The sequence below is a fragment of the Myotis daubentonii genome, chromosome 15 (assembly GCF_963259705.1).
Source record: "Myotis daubentonii chromosome 15, mMyoDau2.1, whole genome shotgun sequence".
NCBI classification, from domain to species: domain Eukaryota; kingdom Metazoa; phylum Chordata; class Mammalia; order Chiroptera; family Vespertilionidae; genus Myotis; species Myotis daubentonii.
The window spans coordinates 10,438,019-10,460,372 of record NC_081854.1 but is presented as its reverse complement, the minus strand read 5'-3'; the positions used below and the strand labels follow the sequence as shown (position 1 = coordinate 10,460,372).

At 54.3% G+C, this 22,354-nt stretch overlaps 1 protein-coding gene across 2 annotated transcripts in view; it reads right to left on the bottom strand.

Annotated features, from left to right (window-relative positions):
* Positions 1–3,201: 3,201 nt before the first annotated feature.
* Positions 3,202–22,354, bottom strand: part of PRKD2 (protein kinase D2) — a 32,712-nt gene continuing 13,559 nt past the window's right edge. For both annotated transcript variants that reach the window (XM_059666069.1, XM_059666068.1), the window contains exons 9-19: positions 21,266–21,383; positions 20,977–21,054; positions 19,398–19,656; positions 17,089–17,141; positions 16,882–16,954; positions 15,885–15,991; positions 14,710–14,871; positions 9,797–9,895; positions 6,898–7,165; positions 3,885–3,970; positions 3,202–3,665 (exon numbers count right to left, since the gene is read on the bottom strand). In XM_059666069.1, the coding sequence (XP_059522052.1) occupies positions 3,453–3,665; positions 3,885–3,970; positions 6,898–7,165; positions 9,797–9,895; positions 14,710–14,871; positions 15,885–15,991; positions 16,882–16,954; positions 17,089–17,141; positions 19,398–19,656; positions 20,977–21,054; positions 21,266–21,383 (1,516 nt within the window). In that variant the 3' untranslated portion in view covers positions 3,202–3,452. The remainder of the gene's footprint in view (positions 3,666–3,884; positions 3,971–6,897; positions 7,166–9,796; positions 9,896–14,709; positions 14,872–15,884; positions 15,992–16,881; positions 16,955–17,088; positions 17,142–19,397; positions 19,657–20,976; positions 21,055–21,265; positions 21,384–22,354) is intronic.

Here is a 22,354-nt window from a genome sequence, read left to right as displayed (position 1 = left end):
TGTCCTGGCCTGTGTGGCTCAGTTGATTGGGTTGCTGGTTTGGTTCCCGGTCAGGGCACATGCCTGGGTTTGGGCTTGATCCCCAGTCGGGGCATATAGGAGGCAGCAGATTGATGTTTTGCTCTCACATCAATGTTTCTCTCTCTCCCTTCCTCTCTCTCTAAAAATCAATTTAAAAAATATTGTTTAAAAAGTTCAGTGATTACAAACTGAGTCCCACGAAGGGGCCATTAGGGAAGTTGTGGAAGAAGCAGAGAAATCCCAATTCATACTAGTAGATGGTAGGAGTAGGAAGGAGTTCCTGCAACAGTGGAGCGTGGAGTGGGGAGGAGTTTTTGAGGAGGGATGTGGGACACTGCTCAAACCATCCGCAATGATCCTATTTCCAAATGAGGTCACTGAGGTGTTGGATGACTTCAACATATCTTTTTCAGGGAGGTGGGGGTATGGAGGACACAATTCAACCCCTATCAGGCCCAGACCATTGCAGTTGCATTTTAGTCTTGGGTAAAGATGAAATTAATGATGGGCTAAATGCATGCTGCGGATAAGGTTTTACCTTCAGGTGCAAGGTCATGTCCTGAATTGTGACTGACATGGTGGTGATATGTTCCTAGATACCTTGTGTCCCTAGGAGCAAGGGCTTGGGAGTAGATATTGAGCGTCAGTGACTTGTTGAAATGAACCGAGCAGACAGGAAGACCATCCACATCCTGGGTTAGAGGGGAATTGCAAGGAAAAACCAGGTCCTTCACATGAGCAGTTAGAGTCCGAGAAAAGCAAGCAGGGACTTCAGTGGAACCTTGAGGCGTAACCATCCGTCCGTGTGTCCTGACATTCCCAGGTGAAAGCAAGCGGAGACTGTGAATGGAGACGCAGCGGATGTGAGAGAAAGCAAGGGGGGTGCGAATGCAGTAAAGTGGGTGGTGTCGGAGGGATAGGTAGGGCCCGGTTGGTGTTGGATTGGGCACTCATGGGAACCTGGGTTTGACGATTAGTTTGTGGTTGGACTAACCATACCCCACTGGTAACGTTGGGGTCCTTGGTGGAGAAGATGGGAGCGTTGCAGGGGCTGGAGGCGGGTATGAGAAGGCCATGAATGATGGGTGGGAGCCTAGAGCCTCCGGCGTCAGAGCATGCTAAGGAAGTTTCAGGAGCGGCATGAAAAGATCTCGTTCCGCTTTAAGAGGTTCGGCCTCCGAGATGCACCGGCGTCTGTTGGGTTGGAGGCCCAGAGAGAATCAGGAACGCAGGTCAGCATGGCGTGGTGGGTGGGCCTGAGGGAGAGGTCGATGGGTTGTTTGCTTGTGAGGTAAGGAAGGGTAGTGGCCCAAGATGGACAGGAGCAGTCAGGGACTGTGAGAGACAAGCTCTCGCATCAATGGAAAATGTTAACATTTCAGGTTTATAGACTATCGTCTCTGAAAAGATTTACTGAAGCAATTTGAGTAAAAAACTGGCTGGGAGCCCTGGCTGGATAGCTCAGTTGTTTAGATTGTCATCCGGCTACACCAGTGGTCGGCAAACCGTGGCTCGCGAGCCACATGCGGCTCTTTGGCCCCTTGAGTGTGGCTCTTCCACAAAATACCACGTGCGGGCGCGCACGTACAGTGCGATGGAAACTTCGTGGCCCATGCGCAGAAGTCGGTATTTTGCGGAAGAGCCACACTCAAGGGGCCAAAGAGCCGCATGTGGCTCGCGAGCCGCAGTTTGCCGACCACTGGGCTAGGACAACATTGTTTTTTTTCATGTCTCTAATTCTGGTCTCAGAATATTAAACCTAGTGGCCAACACAGAACCGTTAAGGATCAGGCCTGAGTAAGTCTTCATACATTTCCCAGCCGGGGTCTACCCTTGGAGATGGCTTTGTCCCTCTACTGCTTACACTCCTGGATCGTAGGCCAGTTGTAGAGGGAGAGGCCCTCAGGATGGAGTCTAAGCGACAGTCGCCACTCGTGGGAGCTTGGGTTACGTCTCAGAGGTGTTCTGGTTCATCTCGAGCTCCTCATGGACTAAGGCTGCCTTCGCTTCCTCAGATCAAAGAGCTGCAGCTCCGGAACCCCGGCCGGCAGGTGGACTAGTTGATATAAACAGGGAGGATATAAAGAGCAAGCTCCAGGCGCTGACGGGCCTAAATCGGCTGCTAAACTCTGATGGTCCTACGGGGCGCAGGACAAGCCTCTAGCGAAGGTATGTAAGCCTGAGCGTGGCCAAGGTGGGGAGAACGCGTCCAGGTGCATGCCCCTGTATCGCATCACTCGCCCTTGGCTGTGGGAGCAAGTGGGGAACTGGAGGGCAGGGGTCAAAGGTGGAGAGATGTTCCCTCCGCTCACAACCTCAGGGCCTGGACGCCAGCTCAGAAGACTGGTCCTCCCTGACCCCCAGGCTCCCTGTAGGCTGCCCTACCCTCCTGGGGTCCCCCTCCCAGCCCTGCCCTCTCTGGGCCATCACTGCCTGGGCACAGGATTGCCTCCCCACTGGATGGTGAATCTCCAAGGGCAGGGCCTGGGGTGTCTCGGTCACCACCAAACCCATGTCCCCAGCACCAGTCACCCTGCACAGTGTGACAAATGGAGGAACCAGAGAATGAGTGTGGAGAAGTCATCACATCAATTTAAAGTAGAAAATATTGTGCGCCAGGTTTATACTATGGGCCAGACCTCTGCTAACTGCGTTGTCCTTATTAATAGTTGTGATTAGTCATGACAACACCAAATATAAAATGTATCAAACAAGCCATGAGATTACTTGCTTTTCTCTAAATACTTCACTCCTCTATCCATTCTTCCCCTCCAGTCATATTCCTTCTATCTCTCTTCCATTTCTAACTCGTTTTTAAAAAATATTTTTATTGATTTCAGAGAGGAAGGAAGGAGAGAATTACTGATCGGCTGCCTCCCGCACGCCCCACACAGGTGATCAACCCGGGAACCGAACTGTGACCTTCTGGCTCATAGGTCTGCGCTTAACCACTGAGCACTAACTCTTGTCTATTGCTCACCCGTCTCCTCCTTATGCCACCTCCACACCTTCCCCCTCCTAGCCTCCCCTCCTGGCAATCCTCCCTCTATATTACCCACCATTAGCCATCCTTCCAAACCTCCCCCCCCCCTGCCCCCTCCCCCCCCCCCCCCCCTTTCAGGCAGCCCTCCTTCCAGGTGAACAACAGACCGAGGATACCAGAGGTGTGGCCAGAGGCCGCGGCCAGGGGGCCAGAGATGAGTCCGTTTTAATTGTTGGGGAATGAACTTTGGAAACAACCCTTCCCCCCGCCCCACCCCCCACCCCCGCCCGCATCCCCGCCAGGCTCCTCCCCGGGGCGTGTCCCATCCAGCTGGGGCAGGAGTCGCTTCCCCTAGAGCAGTCCATCGCCGGGAAGGTGAGGAGGGCCGCTTCCCGAGGGGAGGGCGGGAGGTCAGCGTCCGGAGGCAGCAGGGCGCGGGCGCGGGGCCTCAGAGGACGCTGATGCGCTGGGCCAGCCCCTGCATCTCGTGATCCTGAGGGGGCAGGGCTCCCCCGAGCTCCATGTCGGCGGGCAGCCCCGGCCCAGGCAGCGGGTGCTCCGCCACGAACTGTTCCCAGCGCGCGTCGTCGCTCTCGTGAGTGATGTACCGCTCGCCCATCTTCCCCTCCAGCTCTCGGAGGTCCAGCCAGGTCTGGTACTCCTGGGCCCGGGAACACAGGGGTTAGCGACGCGGGGCCAGTTACCTAGGAGCGTGAGGCCACACCCCCACAGCCTGCGCAGCCAATAGAGACCTAGCTCTACCCCACAGCCCAGCCAATGGGCGGCCCAGCCCCGTTCCTTACCCACCGTAATATGCCACACCCCTCACTACCGGCGCGGCCAATAAGAAATCTAGCTCCAGCCCCGCCCCCCGCATCACCTGTAACCAGGGGTGGCTGAGAGACTTGTCCACACTGTAGCGCTTGCGCATCTTCACCTGCAGCAGGTTGTTGATGAGGTCTATGGCTGAGGGAGAAGACAGACAGTCAAGCCCTGCGGGGTGAGGGCCAACAGGCCCCCGGCCCACCTGCTGCCCACCCAGACCTTCCTTTGGCTCTGGCCCAGGTGGCGCAGGGCCTCACCTGCACCAATCCCTCACCCACCCGTTTCCTCATTAAATCACAAATGTGTTTCCCCCATACACATGTGGCACACACACTCCAAGTCTCTACCTCGGTTTCCCCACTCCTATGTCACCTTCATAAATTTTGTCATTCACAGTCAGATACAGGTACCTCTGTACTATTCTTCACTTCATATTTTTCTTTAAGCCAATTCATTTGTCCAAGATATAATGTGCAGTGGATAAAGCAAGTTGAAAAACAGCACGTATTGCCAGGCCGGCGTGGCTCAGTGGATAGAGCATCGGCCTGCGGACTGAAGGGTCTGGGGTTTGATTCCAGTCAGGGCACATGCCCAAGTTGTGGGCTTGGTCCCCAGCATGGGGCGTGCAGGAGGCAGCCAATCAATGATTCTCTCTCATCATTAATGTTTCTCTCTCTCCCTCTCTGAAATCAATAAAACATATATTTTTAAAAAGAAAAACAATGCCCTAGCTGGTTTGGCTCAATGTATAGAGCGTCGGCCTGTGGACTGAGGGGTCCCGGGTTCGATTCCGGCCAAGGGCACATGCCTGGGTTGTGGGCTCGATCCCCAGTGGGGGGCGTGCAGGAGGAAGGTGACCAATGATTCTCTCTCATCATTGTTGTTTCTCTCTCCCCCTCTCCTTCCCTCTCTAAAATCAATAAAATATATTTTTTTAAAAAGAAAAACAACACATATGCTGCCATCTGTGTAAAAGGGGAAACAAGAGAATATATGTCCACATATTTGCATATATACTATAAAAGAGACTTGCAATAGCCACTGCCTTTGGGGAGAATGGCAGACAAAGGAGAGAGAATTTTCACTGCAGACCCTTTTGTGTATTTAAAAGTTTTGAACCATGTATTTAACCTAAATAAAAATCGATAGTTTTGTAAATCACTTCACTTTATAAGGTAAAAATTAATTTATATAAAATGGAAACTTCACATCAGCCTGGTCAATGGAAATCCAAAGATCACTTGCACGTCCACAGTCAGCAAATGAAAATAAACAGTGTTAGTAGATGGTCATGGTCACTGGTTTCCTGCGGAGCCCAGAGACCAGGGCCTGTTCTCGATGAAAAAGGGGGTTCGCAAGTACCAGGCATTCGAGACAAGCCAGCGCTTGTCCGAGGCTCTCTCCTTGATCCGAAGCCTGAAGGACAAAGGCCTCAGTGTGTGAGCCTCTCTGAGTGCAGGCCTTGTCTACGGGGCCTCCGCTCCGGTCAACACCACAGGCTCCCTCACGCACATCCGCCCATTCAAATTCACTCACGCACACGACTTACTGAGCGACTTCTGAGGCCCTCTGGGATCACTCCAGGTCTCCAGGAGTTCTCATTCTCACCGTTTAGTGCTTACCGCTCTCAGGCCCACCGCCGACTCTTCTCAGCTGCACTGAGTAACCCTCCAGTCACCCCCTCTCTGCCTGCTCCATGAGGTCACACCCCTCCAGGGCCCTCCCCCCGCCCACTGTTCACAGACCACTCAACCTTCTCTCCTCATGATCCTTTCTCTCGGAATCATCTCAGTATTCCCAGAATTTAGGACAGTCCGAATCAGGCACATAGTAGGCACTCAACATGTCCTTGTTGAACAAATCGTTGAGAATAAATAATTGTCTTCTTCACCTTCCTCCTATACTCCCTCTGTCCTGAGCTCGGGCTACAGGACCTGGCCCTTGTTCTAACTTATTTAGGGCTTCTTCTCTTAGCCCTGCCCTTGCCCTACCCCCACACCCGGCTCGGCCCCAAAGTTGGGGGCACCAGGACTTAACTTTCCCAGGCAAGTCTCCAAGGCATTGGCCCAAGTCACAAGGCCCAGCGCCACTACCTGGCCGCCACACCAAAGCCCCTACTGCAGTATCTAAGGCCCGCCTTGGTCGACTCCCCTCTCCTGGCCACCCCGCGGCTCCCAGGTCCCAGGTGTGACTGGTCTCTAGGCTGGTGGTGCTTTCGCAGGCAGCTTCAGAGACCCTCCATGGCCCAGCCCTCCTCTAGGCACACCCCTAAACCAGCTCGCCCTCTCACTGGGCCCGCCCCCAGCCCCCAATCCCTAGTCCACCCCAGCACACAGCAAATTAGCCACGCCCTGTTCCTCAAGCCTGTCCCCTGCCCGCCCCCCCCACCCCCCGCTCCTTTTGCAGGGCTAACCTTTTCAGGGTCATAACCCCAAAGACTACAGGCCCTAGCTAACACCCGGGAGGATCTGCCTCTTCTCCTGGCACCCCAGCCCTTTGGCTTCCTCAGGTCCAGTCCCTCTTGGTCTGGTCCCAGACTGGCCATGCCTAGCTTAGCCCCCAAGGCACCAAGGGTCTGTCTGAGCGCTTCTGGCACTGTTTCCAACCCACATAACCTAGTCTAGGCCTGAGTCTGGGGCCTGAGTCCCTGCCCCAAAGTACTAGGTCCTGGGCGCCTTACAGTTTAAATATCCTACCCCATGGCTCCACCCCCTGACTCCATCCCCATGGCCAGGCCCCACCCCATGGCCCTACCCTATGGCTAAGCTCCACCCCATGGCCAGGCCCCACCCCCGAGCCCCACCCCATGACCAGGTCCCACCCCCATGGCCCCACCCCATGGTTAGGCTCCACCCCCACAGCCCCACCCCATGGCCCTACCCTATGGCTAAGTTCCACCCCATGGCCAGGCCCCACCCCACGACTAAGCTCCGCCCCCTGGCCAGGCTCCACCCCATGGCTGGCTCCACCCCCAGGGCTCCGGGCTGTTTCAGAGCCCGCCCCTCGTGGCCCCGCCCACTCGCCCCGCCCAGCCCTCCGAGGGCCGCCCCTCGCCGGCCTCCACACACCTCCCGCGGAGATGTGGCTCCAGGGACACGCCGGGTACATGAAGGCCGCGTTCTGGATCTGGTCGTTGATGTCCTCGTCCTCGTTGAAGGGGAACGTCCCGCTGAGGCTGACGTACATGATCACGCCCACGGACCACATGTCCAGCGAGCGGTTGTAGCCCTGGTTGAGCAGCACCTCGGGCGCCAGGTAGGCGGGCGTGCCCACCACCGAGCGCCGGAAGGACTTCTCGCCGATGATGCGCGCGAAGCCGAAGTCGCACAGCTTCACCTGCCGGGGCGGAAGGGGGTTGAGGCTGCGCCCCACCCAGGGACCCCCATCGCGGTATCCCGGGGACTGGCGAATACTAGTGTGAATGCAGGCTCCTCCGCTCTGTTCTAGCCAAGTGACCTCCGCTCTCTGTGCCTCAGTTTCCTCATCTGTCTGAGGAGGAGGCGCTACCAGCGCCGACCTCACCGGCTGCCATGAGGGTTCCCCGAGTTAATCCATCTGAAGCTCACGGGACCAGAGACGCCCGGCTCGGAGTGCGAGCTGTCAGCGCTCCCTGCCACTGCCTGTCACGGGGGACAGGCCTGGCGAACCTCCACGTGCCCGTTCTCTGTTTGCACGATGGGGGTGCTCAGGGTCCCCACCCGAGAGGCGGCTTCGGGGACTGAGAGGGCAGTGCGCTCCCGCAGAGGGACCTGGCTGCCCGCAGCCGGTTTGTGTTGGCACGTTATCTGAACTGGGCTGTTACTTGCAGCTTCCTCTCCAGCTTGCCCGGGGTTCAGTGGGACTGGGCAGGTTCGCTACCGACCGCAGTATCCAGACAGCAACAGTGCCCGGCCGGTGTGGCTCAGCGGTTGAGTATTTTTTTTTTTTTTTTTGGAATATATTTTTATTGTTTTCAGAGAGGAAGGGAGAGGGAGAGAGAGATAGAAACATCAATGATGAGAGAGAATCATGGATCGGCTGCCTCCTGCACGCCCCCCACTGGGGATGGAGCCCACAACCGGGGCATGTGCCCTCGACCTGCTGGGGCTGGACCCCAACATCTTTGTTTACCAAAGACCCTAACGTCCCAACGTGGAACCTGGCCCACAGCAGGCACACGATAAGTTTTAGTTGACTAGACGGAACCTCTGCTTCTCAAGTTATGCTTGTTGTTTTATTGATTTTAGAGAGCGGAAGGGAGAGGGAGAGAGACATCAATGATGAGAGAGAATTATCGCCCTCTATTGGGATTGAGCCCGCAACCCCAGGCATGTGCCCTGACCGGGAGTCAAACTGTGACCTCCTGGTTCATAGGTTGACGCTCAACCACTGAGCCACATCCGCCGGTCGAACCTTTAGCTTTTGAAATGAAATTACCTAAATAATTGTAAAATATAGATAATAAAGCAAAAGCTGCACATGGATGTGGAAGGGCTAAATGAGAAAGGACAACTAAAGGCCTTAAACGTAATAGGTTCTCAATATCGTAGCTGTTACAATCGTCACCCCTGCAGAGTCTGGCTCTGCCCCTAGGGGAGTTCTCATCACCTAGTCAGTGGGAGGGTCGTAAAAACTGTTTTCTTAACAGACTCACAGAAGAAATGACCATCACCCCCCAATATTTGTTCTCTGCTTCTCCTCTTAATAGTAAAAACCTTAGTGAAGAGAGTCAAAAGGTATAAGCTCCCAGGAATAAGATAAATAAGTCCCAGGGATGTAATGTACAGCATGGTGACAGTGGTTAATAATGTTATTGCGTATTTAAAGTTGCTAAGAAGAATAAATCTTACACAGTCCCGTCACAAGAAAAAAAATTCTAAAACTTTGTACGGTGACTGATGTTAACTAGACTGTGGTGAACATTTCACAATATGTAAAAATATTGAGTCATTATGTTATACACCTGAAACTAACATAATGTATGTCAATGATACCTCAATAAAGAAAAAAATTTTTAAGAGAAAATAGCCCTGGCTGGTGTTGCTCCATGGTTAGAGTATCCTCTGTGCACTGAAGGGTCATGGGTTCAGTTCCCAGTCAGGGCATATACCCAGGTAGGGGGTTCCATCCCTGGTTGGGCATGTGCATGAGGCAACTGATCAATGTTTCTCTCTCACATTGATGTTTCTCTCTCCCTCTCCCTTCCTGTCTTTCTAGAATCAATAAAAAACATATCCTCAGCTGAGAATTAACAGAGAGAGAGAGAGAGAGAGAGCGCGCGCGCAAATATTTGGAAACCAATTAAAAAAAAAATAACCCCGTCCTAGCTGGTTTGGCTTGGTGGATAGAGCGTTGGCCTGCGGACTGAAGGGTCCCAGGTTCGATTCTGGTCAGGGCACATGCCCAGGTGGCGGGCTCGATCCCCAGTGTGGGGCGTGCAGGAGGCAGCCGATCAATGATTCTCTCTCATCATTGATGTTTCTACTTCTCTCTCCCTCGCCCTTCCACTCTGGAATCAAAAATATCCACAACTGAAAAAAATCCCACATGGTTACACAGAATAGACTATATTTCCCAGCCTCCCTTGCATCCAGCCAGGATCATGTGATCAAGTCCTGGCCAATGGGAGGTGAGGAGAAGCGATATATGCAATTTCAGGGTATCACCTTAGAGAAGGAAAGGGGTGTGTCCATTTCCTCTACCCTGTGTCTGTCCTCCTCCGCTCCCTATTAGCTTCTCACATAGTGTGCAATCATTACAGACCCCGAAGACCAGGCAATGCCACAGAGAGGGCAGAACAACCAGACAGCCACGCCGTGGCCCCCAGCGCCACGGGACTTACTTTCTCAGCCCCAGAATGCTTATGCCGGACCCGACTTGAGTGAGAAACAAGCCTCCATTTTAGCCATGGTTACCTCGATGAATACAAGACATCCCCACCTGCCACCAGCGTGGGCTGGCCTTCCAAATTCAGGGGACGTCACTGACCTGGGGAAATGGGTCGGCGGATGCCAGCAACACGTTTTCTGGTTTCAAGTCACAGTGGACAATGTTCTTGAAGTGCAGGTGTCTCAAAGCCACCAGGATCTGAGGAGAGAGGGCCGGTCAGACAGGAGGACGGGTGCCTGCTCCCGAAGCTGCCTTCCGCAGCCGCCCTCCAAACCCCATCCATGCCCTTCTCTGCGCCCCTAAGGATGCCCGCTGGGGCCAACGGGGGCATGGGAACACCCAAGGAAAATCTCAGAGCCCAGGACCATGTACGCCTGAGATAGGAGTTGAACGCGTGGCTCTAGAAAGGCTGAGCTGGGCGGTGGTTCTGGGAAGATCCCGGGAGCCTCCGGCACGTGGCGAGCTCTCGCTAAAAAGGAGCTACTAACCCAGCAGTGGCTTTCCAGGGGGGACTATTGTGTGACTCAGTTAAAGCAGCTCTTTTCCATCCAGTATGAAACGAATACAAACAATACCCATGCGACATGCGTTATACACCAAACGTACGACTCTTAAGGGGCGGGGGGTATGCCAGAGCCAGTCTGCCCCGGCGGAAAACCGGGCTCTATTCTTAGTAGCTTGTGACCTTGAGCAAATCACTTTACCTCTGTGGGTCTCAGTTTTCCCATCTGGAAAATGGGAGTGATGACAGTACCGTCCCCGTGGGTTGCTGTGAGGCTTAAACAAGTAGATGCGTATACAGTGCTTAGGACAGTGTCCGGCACGGAGCAAGCTATTACTATTACATGGCAGCTATCACTATTGTTGTTGTTCTCGGTAATTATTTGTGGGATGGCCTGTGGGCGAACATATTTCTGTGTTTCAGATAAAGCCTCTCCTCCCGTTATCTGTTAACTGCAGAGTATTCTGGCCAGGGCGGCGTGGCTCAGTGGTTCAGTAGCACCCTATGAGCCAGGAGGTCATGGTTCAATTCCTGGGCAGGGCACATGCCCAGGTTTGGGTTTGATTCCCGGTCAGGACATGCACAGGAGGCCACCAATCGGTTTCTCTCTCATATCCATGGCTTTTTTCTTCTTTTTTTCTCTCTCTCCCTCCCCCTTCCTCTTTCTCTCTCTCTCTCTCAATTAAATAAGTAAATAAATAAAGACATATCCTTAGGAAATGATTAAAAAATAATTTTAAAAAAAGAGCATTCTATGTGGCAAAGTGAGCTGCTTAAAAAAAAAACACAAAAAAACAACCCTGATACCATTTGTAAGCATTTGTCAATAGGAACCACGGTTTCCCTCGAGTCTGTGAAACAAACACCACACACAGGAAGTAGAGAGATGCACGCATGGAGTTGTAATTTCTGTCTCAGAATGTAAATATTTGTTCCCGCTGGATGACTTTTGAGGACAGAAAAGCTATTTGAAAGCCACTGCTGGGGTCCAGCCTCCTCATGCTACAGACAGGGAGACTGCGGTCCCAGCATGCACTTGTGCAACCCTGTTTGGTGATTTCCCCTGCCCTATTAAATGTGAGGAGGCAGGAGGGCAGGTCGGAAGGTAGAGAGATCCCGGGTCCAATCTCCCCGGACTGGTACCTGGCCGTGTGACCGTGGGCAAGTCCCGGGAACCCCCCTCCACCTGTTTCCTCACCTGTAAGGCGGGTTCTAGTAATACCTACCTCGAAGGGCGGTTGTGAGGCCTAAACAAGTGAAGGGCGGAACCCAGGACTTGGGGTGGGGCAGGCAAGAAGCAGAAAAACAGAAATCTGCAGAGAGAGAGAGAAAGAGCGCAGACAAAAGGAGAAGAGATGGATGACCAGGAAGAGAGACTGCCTGGGCCGCAGGAGGCAGCAGGGCCCCCTCGCGGCCCGAAGTCCGATGAGCCGGCCCCAGTGGGTTCTGTCCCCACCTGCAGGCCGACCTGACACAGGCACACAGCTTGGGAGAGCGAGGTGGCTGGGCCTGGGTGAAGAAGCAGAGCACGGGGACTTTGCAGCCCACAGAGAGCATGTCCCAGAATCGGGTGAGCAACCAGCCAGATGGGAAGGCCTTTCTCGGAAGGCTGTGAAATGCAGAAGCCACGGAAGGCAACATTTAACATCATACAAGTTACACTCTCTATGGCACATAAAAGCCATGAATGAAAGGCCGGGGAAAAGAAATCTGGGATAAAAGAATCGAGCACCATGACAAGGATCCAAAGTCCCTCATATACAAAGAGTGTTTACAATTCAATAAGAATCATCCAATTGATGCTGAAACTGGTTTGGCTCAGTGGATAGAGCGTCGGCCTGCGGACCGAAGGGTCCCGGGTTCGATTCCGGTCAAGGGCATGTACCTGGGTTGCGGGCACATCCCCAGTAGGAGATGTGCAGGAGGCAGCTGATCGATGTTTCTCTCTCATCGATGTTTCTAATTATCTATCTCTCTCCCTTCCTCTCTGTAAAAAATCAATAAAATATATTTAATAAAAAAAAAAGAATAATCCAATTGAAAAAAAAGGTACAATTCCTGGTCAGGGCACATACCCAGGTTGTCAGTAAACATGAAAATATGGTCAAGCTCACTCATGGTTTTTAAACTCTGAAATGGAGCCACATGAAGTACTATTTCCCCACCCATCAGACTGGTGGTTAGGAAGGAGTGAGGAACTAGACACCCACAAGCTCTGCTGGCCACAGCAAAGACGGAAAGGGATTTTAGAGGATGACAGGACAGCACGTTGAAGGAAGTGTAAGGCGCGTTCCCCCGGACTCAGAAGTCTACTATTTGAGCGTGTTCTACCGAAATTCTCCCGCCAGAAACCGGTACTGTTTGTAGATGGATGTTCACAGAATACTGCTTGTAATCGTGGGAAAGTAAAAACAAGCGACATGGCCCTGGCTGGTTTGGCTCAGTGGATAGCAGTGATGGCGAGCCTATGAACTCATTTTTTTGGTTGATTTTTCTTTGTTAAATGGCATTTAAATATATAAAATAAATATCAACACTAATAAAAGAGAAAAATGGTAATTGGCGTACGAGCTACCCTTTTCATTGGCTAATCAGGGCTATATGCAAATTAACTGCCAACTAAGATTGGCAGTTAACTGCCAACAAGATGGTGGTTAATTTGCATATGTAGGCACAATGCAGGGAGGCGAAAAGGAAAGCAGGAAGAAGCCCCCTGCCACTGACAGTGACGGGAAACCCAGGGGGGAGCTAAGAGCTGGGGGGCAGGGCAAAGGCGGCCCTGCCCCCCAGCCATGATCGGAGAATCAGGCGCCTTTGCCGCCCTGGCCAGTGATAGCAGGAAGTAGGGGTGGAGCCAGCTATGGGAGCTGGGCACGGTCGAAGCTGGCAGTCCCAGGAGCTAGGGGTCCCTTGCCTGGGCCGCTGCAGCTGCAGGTCCCCGCTGCCCGGGCCAGACGCCTCAGCCAGAGGCATCCTGCAGGGGCAGGGGCGGGGCCTGCCGATCGCAGCACCCCCCCCCCCCCCCCCCCCGCTGCCACTGCAGGTCCCCGCTGCCCGGGCCGGACGCCTAGGCCAGAGGCGTCAGGCCTGGGCAAGGGGCCGATCCTGCGATTGGAGGGTGATGGGGGTCAACGCCTGAGGGCTCCCAGTATGTGAGAGGGGGCAGGCTGGGCTGAGGGACACTCCCCCACACACACACACCCAGTGCACGAATTTCGTGCACCGGGCCCCTAGTCAAAAATATAAGTCTTTGTTTTACTATGGTTGCAAATATGAAAAAATTTTCTATATGTGACACGGCACCAGAGTTAAGTTAGGGTTTTTCAAAATGCTGACACGCCAGCTCAAAAGGTTCGCCATCACTGGGATAGAGCGTCGGCCTGTGGACTGAAGGGTCCTAGGTTCGATTCCAGTCAAGGGCATGTACCTGGGTTGCGGGCGCATCCCCAGTAGGGAGTGTGCAGGAGGCAGCTGATCGCTGTTTCTCTCTCACTGATGTTTCTAACTCTCTATCCCTCTCCCTTCCTCTCTGTAAAAAATCAATAAAATATATTAAAACAAACAAACAAAACGATGTGCTGAAAAGACGTGGTAAACATGAGATGTATGAGGCTGTTGCCTGGGTAACACGGCGGACTGTTTCACAGCACACTTTTTTTATAAGTAGAAAGAGGAAAAAGTGCACTCTAAAATAATGATAAAAAGTGTAGCATAGTAAGCACATAAACCAGTAACAATATCGCCTTATGCGGTATACATGACTGCAGGTGCTGTGCCTTCATACGACCAGCCCTGCCCACACACGAGGTACTGCATGGCGCTACGACATTATGTCACTCGCAGTAGGACCCTTTCAGCCCCATTGCCATCTCATGGGACCCCGGTCGTGTATGTGGTCCACTGATGACGGACACGTCGCTATGGGGGGCATGACTGTGGTAACAACTCTTACGATGACTACTATTTTCTCCTTATTTCCTATTATGTTTCTATGCTTGCTCTATGGTCTGTGCTATGTTTACTCTGTTACTTTACAGCTAGAGGTCCAGTGCGCCTTAGCCCGGCCTGTGCCCTCTCCCCTCTCGCAATTCGGGATCCCTCAGGTAAGTCCCCTGGACCAGGCCTCCATGATCGACTGCCACACAGAGGATGGCCTGGGCCTCCCTCTCTGGGGCGATGGCAGGGCCCCCCTGGCCAATCGCACCCGCCTTGGCTGGCCTGGTGCCAGTGCATGTCATAGCGTGGTTGTCCGGAAGGTCATCCGGACGGTCGTTCTGTCGTTCAGTTGTTTGGTCAATTTGCATATTATACTTTTATTATTATAGATTATTATTTCCGCTATTTTTCCCGTTGTTATGATTAGTCTGTTATAGTTTTCTATTATCCACTATTGTGACTCCCGCCCGGTGTCTGCCCGACCTTCTGGGCACAGGGGGCCTCTCCCAGGGGACGGCTGCCCCAGGGCGGGTGGGAGCCACGCAGGGAGGTGGCAGGGGCAGGGTGGGCGCACCTGGGTGATGAGGAACTTGGTGAGGCGCTCGGGCAGCCGGCCCTTCTCGCTGGAGAGGATCATCTCCAGCATGTCCCCATGCAGCTTCTCCATCACCACGAACACCTTCTCGGGCGTCTCGAACATGCACTCCAGGTTCACGATCCCCGGGTGCCGCAGACTCTGGAGTGGGAGGGAGGGCGTGGGGGGTCAGGGCCCAGGTCACCCCTGAACTGGGACCCCAGAGGACAAGTTACGGGAGCAGAGGGATGACAAACAAGAGGAAGGATGTGCCTGAACAGCAGCTCGTCCCCTGGGGGTGTCGCTGGGGGAGGGGAGGGGCTTCCCAGGGGCCCAGTCTGAACGGCCCGTCTGCACCCCCAGGTGTCCGGAAGGATCGCACTTTACATCACACAATTCTGGTGAAGGCCGGGGTGGTGGGAGGGAGGCAGGCGGAGTGTGGAGAAATGGGAAGAATCTCTGTATATCTGTCTTTTAAATCTGTGCCTCCTCCCTCTTCCCCCAGCTCTGGCCTGGCCTGAGCCCATCTCCCCCACCCAGGTCCCCACCCAGCCTCCTCCTTGGGCTCTAGTCCCGCCCCTTTCCGCCCACCCTGCCTCTGCCCCTGACTTGCTGGAGATGCTTCCATGGCTCCCAGTCCCCTTAGGTCAGTGGTTCTCAACCTTCTGGCCCTTTAAATACAGTTCCTCATGTTGTGACCCAACCATAAAATTATTTTCATTGCTACTTCCCAACTGTAATGCTGCTACTGTTATGAATCGTCATGTAAATATCTGATATGCAGGATGGTCTTAGGCGACCCCTGTGAAAGGGCCGTTTGACCGCCAAAGGGGTCGCGACCCACAGGTTGAGAACCGCCGCGTTAGGAGAAGCCCACAGTATGTGACCCAGCTGCCTCCCTGCCTCACCGCCCACCCCATGAGCCACCTAATAACCCCAGACACCTTCACGTGCCTGGAAGATGTCACGCTGCCTCTCGCCTCCAGACCTGTGCACAGGCTGGGCCTCTGCTCAGAACACCTGGTCCACCCCTCAGTCTCAACACGCATATGCCCTCCTCCAGGAAGCCTTCCCTGACTACCCCCCGACCGGCCGGTTGGCCCCTGGAAGGAGGAAGTGAGGAGGAAGCACCTTCCTGGGGGGGGAAGCGCTGGACCCCAGGCCCCGGCGGTCACCTGCAGAATGGCCACTTCGTTCCGGAGCTGGCTCTCCTGCTTGGTGGGGAAGCGCAGCTTGTCGATGACCTTGACCGCCACGTCCCGGCCGGTCTTCCGGTGCTTTCCTGGGCATGGAGGGAGGGAGGTGGAGGATGAGGGGAGCAGGACCTTGCAGTCCTGGCAGGAGGGGCCCCGCCCCACCCACAGAGACACACCCAGCACTCGGCGGAGGGGATGGAAGGCCATGGAGGTGGCTCTGAGGGACCCCTAGGGGAGGTGTAAGGGGCGGGGGGGCCCTTGGGAATGAACGTGGAATGAAGGAAGGTAATGACAGGTTTCTAAGGAGGGGACTCTATTACATGGGAAACTAGATTGACAACCAATCAGAATCTAGGTCTAGCCCTGGCCCGTGCGGCTGCGGCTCCGTTGGTTGCGAGGAGCAGTCCTGTGCACAGGAGGTTGCCAATCTATCGATTCCTGGCCAGGCACACGCCCGGTTTGCAGGGTTGACCCCTGGAGAGGGGTTGCAGAAGGCAGCCAATCAATGTAGAATCTATTTTTTTAAAATATATTTTTATTGATTTTAGAGAGGAAGGGAGAGGGATAGAGAGAGATTGAAACATCCATGATGAGAGAGAATCATTGATCAGCTGCCTCCTGCACGCCCCTTACTGGGGATCTAGCCCGCAACCCAGGCATGTGCTCTTGGCCGGAATCGAACCTGGGACCCTTCAGTCCGCAGACCGACGCTCTACGCACTGAGCCAAACCGGCCAGGGCCGGGTAGAATCTAGGCTCTAGCTCTGCAGCCAGTCAGAGCACAGGACTGTCTTCCCCGTTCAGACCAGGAGAAAGCGCACTGGCGTTTCCCGGTGGAAAAGGAGACCCGTGACTCTGTCCTCAGGATCTAGCTTCCTAATCAACCAGAACAGGAGGTGACACGGGCCCATCGGACGGGACGGTCTGGAGCCCAGAAACCCCCAGGACCCTCTGGGGAAGCACGGAAGTGTCCTTACCGCCATAGACCACTCCGAATTGCCCCGAGCCCAGTACCTCGTCCGGGAAGATCTGGTAGACAGTGGCGATGTCCTGCAGGGCGGGACAGGGGGGTCAGGGCTGCAAATGGAGATGGGGCTCGAGGAGATCGGGGAGGGTGGGAGAAGGGGGGAGTATGCGACAGGGAAGACATCCTTGGGGTCCGGGGGTGTGGGCAGGGGTCTCACCACATTCTCTTGGATCTGACTGTTGGACACGGAGATGCTCAGAGAAGCTTGTCCTGGGGGGAGAGAGGAGGGGAGAGGCGGAGGTGAGGGGACCCCGGGCTCAGGATTCCATTCTTCCATAACTCCAAAGGCAGCCCCTGGAGCCAGACCACCCAGGTCCGAATCCAGGCGTCCAAGGCGCAACGTCAGGCTACTGACTTGTCCAATGCGAGCCTCAGTCTCCTCATCTGGAGAATGGGTATAAGATGAGGACCTGCCTCCCAGGGCCAGAGGGCCGGGTGAGTGCCATGTGCTGAGGGCTGGAGGGAGAAGTGATGTCATGAATGATTTCGCTGAGCATTTCGCCCTGTGATCTCAGCGCCACGCAAGGCCTGCCGGTCCCATTTTATAGAGGAGGAAACTGAGGCTCCGGGGGAAAGTCCAAACGGACTCCAGCATCTTCCCCTGAACTTGCCCCCCTGCCCACAAGTGACACGCCCAACGAGACCAGACATTTCCAAAGTCCTGGTCCTTCTGCCATTTCAATGTCTCTCCCCTCACCTCCCTGCCCCAGCCCTGCCCTCTCCTATCCACCCTCCACAGGGAAGCCGGAGGGATCTTGCCGAAGCACACACCTGACCCTGTCCATCCCCTGCTGGGACCTGCCCTGGCTCCCCAGTACCCGCAGGAGAAGCCCAGGCACCTTTCATGGCCTTTCAGGCAGGGTCTGGTCCCTCATCTACCTCTTTGACTTGAAGCCCTACTATGCTGCTGTGTGTCCCCACCACACTGGTCTCCTTGCTGAGCCTCAGATATAGCACGTTCTGTCCTGTCTCCAGGCCTTCGCACGTGCTGTTCCCTCTGCCAGGAATGCCCCCTTTCCCTTGTTATGGACTTAATTTAAAAACCCTCTTCCTGCCCTGGCCGGTGTGGCTCAGTGGGTTGAGCATCGTCCATGCACCGAAAGGTCAATTATCAGTCAGGGCACATACGGGTTCGATCCCTGATCAAGGTGCATACGGGAGGCAATCAATTGATGTTTCTCTCTCTCTCCCTCTCCTTCTCCCTTCCATTCCCTGTAAAATCAATAAAAACGTTTTTAATCCTCACCCAAGGATATTTTCCATTGATTTTTAGAGAGAGTGGAAGAGAGAGGGAAAGACAGAGAGAACTATGTATTTTTTAATTCTTTTATTGATTTCAGAGAGGGAGAAGGAGAGGGAGAGATAGAAACATCAATGATCAGAATCATTGATTGGCTGCCTCCTGCATGCCCCCTACTGGGGGTTGAGCCCGCAACCCGAGCATGTGCCCTTGATCAGAATCGAACCCGGGACCCTTCAGTCTGCAGGCCAACGCTCTATCCACTGAGCCAAACCAGCCAGGGCTAAAAACATTTTTTAAAATCCTCCTCATCTTTCAGTCTCAGGCTCACTACTGGGGCCGATGACTCTAGCGCGTGTTCTGTGTCTCAGCTGTCATTGCACCAGATGATCTGATTAATGTCTGCCACCCACAATGGATTATAAGCTCTGAAGGCTGGCCACCTGGCACTCTCTGATCATCCTTCGCCTCTGCCCGGCATCATTTCCCATTTGCTTTCCCCTATCTCGCCCCTCCTCAGCTTCCAGGTCTCAGCCCAGATGTTGCCTCCTCCAGGAAGCCCTTCTGGATACTCAGTCTGGCCCTCTGCAGCCCTCTGGTTCCCATATCCCAGCCCTGCTGCTCACTATGAGGCATCACACCTACAGGCAGCTCCATCTCCCCCGTGAGGGCAGGGGCTGGGCTGGCCTGGTCACAGCTGTGTCCCCAACACTATCCAGCAGAGGCAGGCAGAGGGGGCATTCAGTAAATGTATGAATTAAAAAGTCTAAACTCGCCCAGCTGGTGTGGCTCAGTGGTTGAGTGTCGACCCGGGAAAAAGGAGGTCCTGGGTTCGATTCCAGTCAGGGGCGCATGCCCAGGTTGCGGGCTCGATCCCCAGTGGGGGGTGTGCAGAAGGCAGCCAATTGATGGTTCTCTCTCATCCTTGATGTTTCTATCTCTGTCTCCCTTCCTCTCTCTCTCAAAACCATTAAAAACATATTTTAAATAAAAAAGTCTAAACTCACAATTCGGAGAAGTTGTCACCACCCGACAAAACTCAGAAAGAGAAAGTGACACGCCCGAAGCCACCCACCAAGTGCAGGCCTTCGTGAAGGTTTGGGCCCAGGCCTCTGAGTCCAGAAGCCACATGTATCCTGTGCCACTCCCTGCCTTCCCCTGGCTCTTCCCTCGCCCGGACCCCACGCCAGCCCTCCCCGACCCGTCCTCTCGGACAGGGGGCTTACTGTGGGGCACGTGGCCTGGGGCGCTGGGCGCATCCTGGAGGATGACAGGCATCAGGGCCTGGCGGATGGCCGTTTCCCAGCCCCGGGCGGCCTCGGCCCCCTGTCCACTGGGCCCGCCTGGGGCTCCACCCGGCGTCTCGCCCACGAAGTAGGTGGCATTGGCAGTGACGATCTCGAAGCAGTGTGGGTTGGTGCCTGGTGGCACGAGGCTGAAGTTCTGGGCGGGCTCCACGGTGAGGATCTCCGACAGCGGGATTTCCTGGGAGGACACAGAGCCGGCACGGGTGAGCTCACCTGGCAGACCCTGGAGCTCCCCGCTCACCGTGCACACAGAGTCCAGGGTCAGCGGTGAGCTGGTTGCCATGGAGCGGTCAGGACAGGTGCCGGGTGGGACTTACACCGAAGCAGAGACCAGAAAGGAGAGAAGAGGCCGGCTGCTAGAGGACCGGTGGACACAGCACGTGCAAAGGCCTGAGGTGGGGAAGGCCATATCCCCATCTCATGGATGGTGCCTGGCACACAGTAGGGATGCCGTATTTGATGAATAAATGAAGGAAATGAGTTAAGGCCAGGCCACACATGGCCTCATGGGCCACAGGGAGGAGCCCAGGCTCTGTCTCCAGGGCCCTGGGAGCCATGGAAGGGTTTAGAGCTACCTCTCTGGCTGTGTGTCAGGAGTGGATGGGAGCCCTAGCCTGCTGCTCAGTGGTTAGAGCGTTAGCCTGCAGACTAAAGGGTCATGGATCCGATTCCCAGTTAAGGGCATGTGCCTTGGTTGCAGGCTCAATCCCCAGCCTGGGTTGGGAGGCAACTAATTAATGTGTCTCTCTCACATTGATGTTTTTCTCTCTCTCTCCCCTCCTCCCTCCCTTCCTCTTTTCTCCTCTCTCTAAAAATCAGTGGAGCCCAGCTGGCAGGGCTCAGTGGTTGAGCATCACCCTATGAACCAGGAGGTCATGGTTCAATTCCCAGTCAGGGCACATGCTGGGTTGCGGGCTCGATCCCTGTGTGGGGTGTGCAGGAGGCAGCCAATCAATGATTCTCTCCCATCATTGGTGTTTCTGTCTCTCTCTCTCTCCCTTTCCCTTCCTCTCTGAAATCAATAAAAATATTTTTAAAATTAATATATAAATACAAATAAAAATCAATGGAAAAATATCCTCAGGTAAGGATTAAAAAAAAAAAAAAAAAAAAAGCGTGGAGGGAGAGCCCTGGCTGGGTAGCTCAGTTGGTTAGAGCATCGTCCCCATTCGTTTGACCCCTAGTCAAGGCACATACAAGAAGCATCCAATGAATGCATAAGTAACTGAACAACAAACTGATGTTTCTCTCTCTCTCTCAAATCAATCAATAAAAAAATAACAAATAAATTTTAAAAAGAGTGGATGGGAGAGAAATGGAATGAGACAGGAGATCGAGAAGGAAGTTGACAGGGCCTGTGGTGATGAATATAAATAATTCAATAAATTAAATATAATGTAATAAGGATAACAAGTTCATAATTACGGGGAGCTTAGCACATGCCCGGCCCGAAGCGCCTTGCTTCTTGTAGGGACATAATCTCCGAATTCTGGCCCACCTTGTAGTATCTGTTGGTCGTGTTGTTCTGGAAGAGTGTGATGCACTTGCTGTCCAGGCGCCAATAGTGCCGCTTCCTCTGTAGGGAGAGGGGTTTGAGAGGTGAGGGTGTGGCTAGGGTTCCTACCTTCCACCAGCCAAACCCCGCCCCCAAGACTATCCCCGCCCCCGAGCCCGCCTTAGCCACGCCCCTGACTCATGCCCCGCCCCTGCCCCACCTCTCACCCGACCCCTCCCGGCCCCGCCTCCAGCTCTGGCTCCGCCCTCTTGGCCCCGCCCCGCCCACTCACCAGCGTGTCCTTGTTGCTGTAATGAACCACCCAGCCCTCGTGCAGCGTGCTGCTGGATTTCCGTGTCGTGTGTCGCACTGACTGCACCACCCTCATTAGGGGGATGTACCCTAGGGAGCTGAGGGGGGAGGAGAAGGGGCAGGAGGTTACTACAAGAAGAAAATCACCGAAGGGGCATCTCTGGACAGCTTGGGAGCTGATTGGGGGGAGGGCACACTTTCCCCCCTGTTTTATAGATTTCCCATAATGAGGAAGGAGGCTGTTACTGAAAGGCTGGGTTCCAAACTCAGGCTGCCTGGTAAATTACCCAACTCTTCATGCCTTAATGTCTCCCCCCAAAGGGGTGCTGAGGAGTGAACACCTTCCTAAGGAGCTGAGCACAGTGCTTGGCACACGGTGGGCCTTGAAGTGCTAATTACTACTGAGCCCAGGGGTCTGGCAGCCAGGTGTGTGCCCCTGGGCAAGGGACTCAACCTCTCTGATGCGGACACTGAGGCTCAGAGAGGTTAATCTCTTGCCCAAGGCCTCACAGCAGTCTGGCTGCAGAGTTCATGTTCTTCCTACACTGCACTGTCAGTTGCAATACAGATTGTTTCTGGAAGGGCCCACCAGAAACTACCCCACTGGCACCCTCCAGGGGGAGGAGCGGGGCAGCTGGGAGGCAGGGAGTGGGAGGATTTCAATGGCTGTGTCACCAGTTCCAAATATAACGTAAATTAAAACATGCTTCTGCCCTGGCCGGTTTGGCTCAGTGGATAGAGCGTCGGCCTGAGGACTCAGGGGTCCCGGGTTCCATTCCAGTCAGAGGCACATGCCCGGGTTGTGGGCTCCATGCCCAGTGGAGGGCATGCGGGAGGCAGCCGGTCAATGGTTCCCTCTCATCATTGATGTTTCTATCTCTCTCTCCCTCTCCCTTCCTCTCTGAAATCAATAAAAATATATTTAAAAAAAAATAGCCCTAATCGGTTTGGCTCAGTGGATAGAGCGTCGGCCTGCGGACTGAAGGGTCCCAGGTTCGATTCCGGTCAAGGGCATGTACCTTGGTTGCGGGCACATCCCCAGTGGGGAGTGTGCAGGAGGCAGCTGATC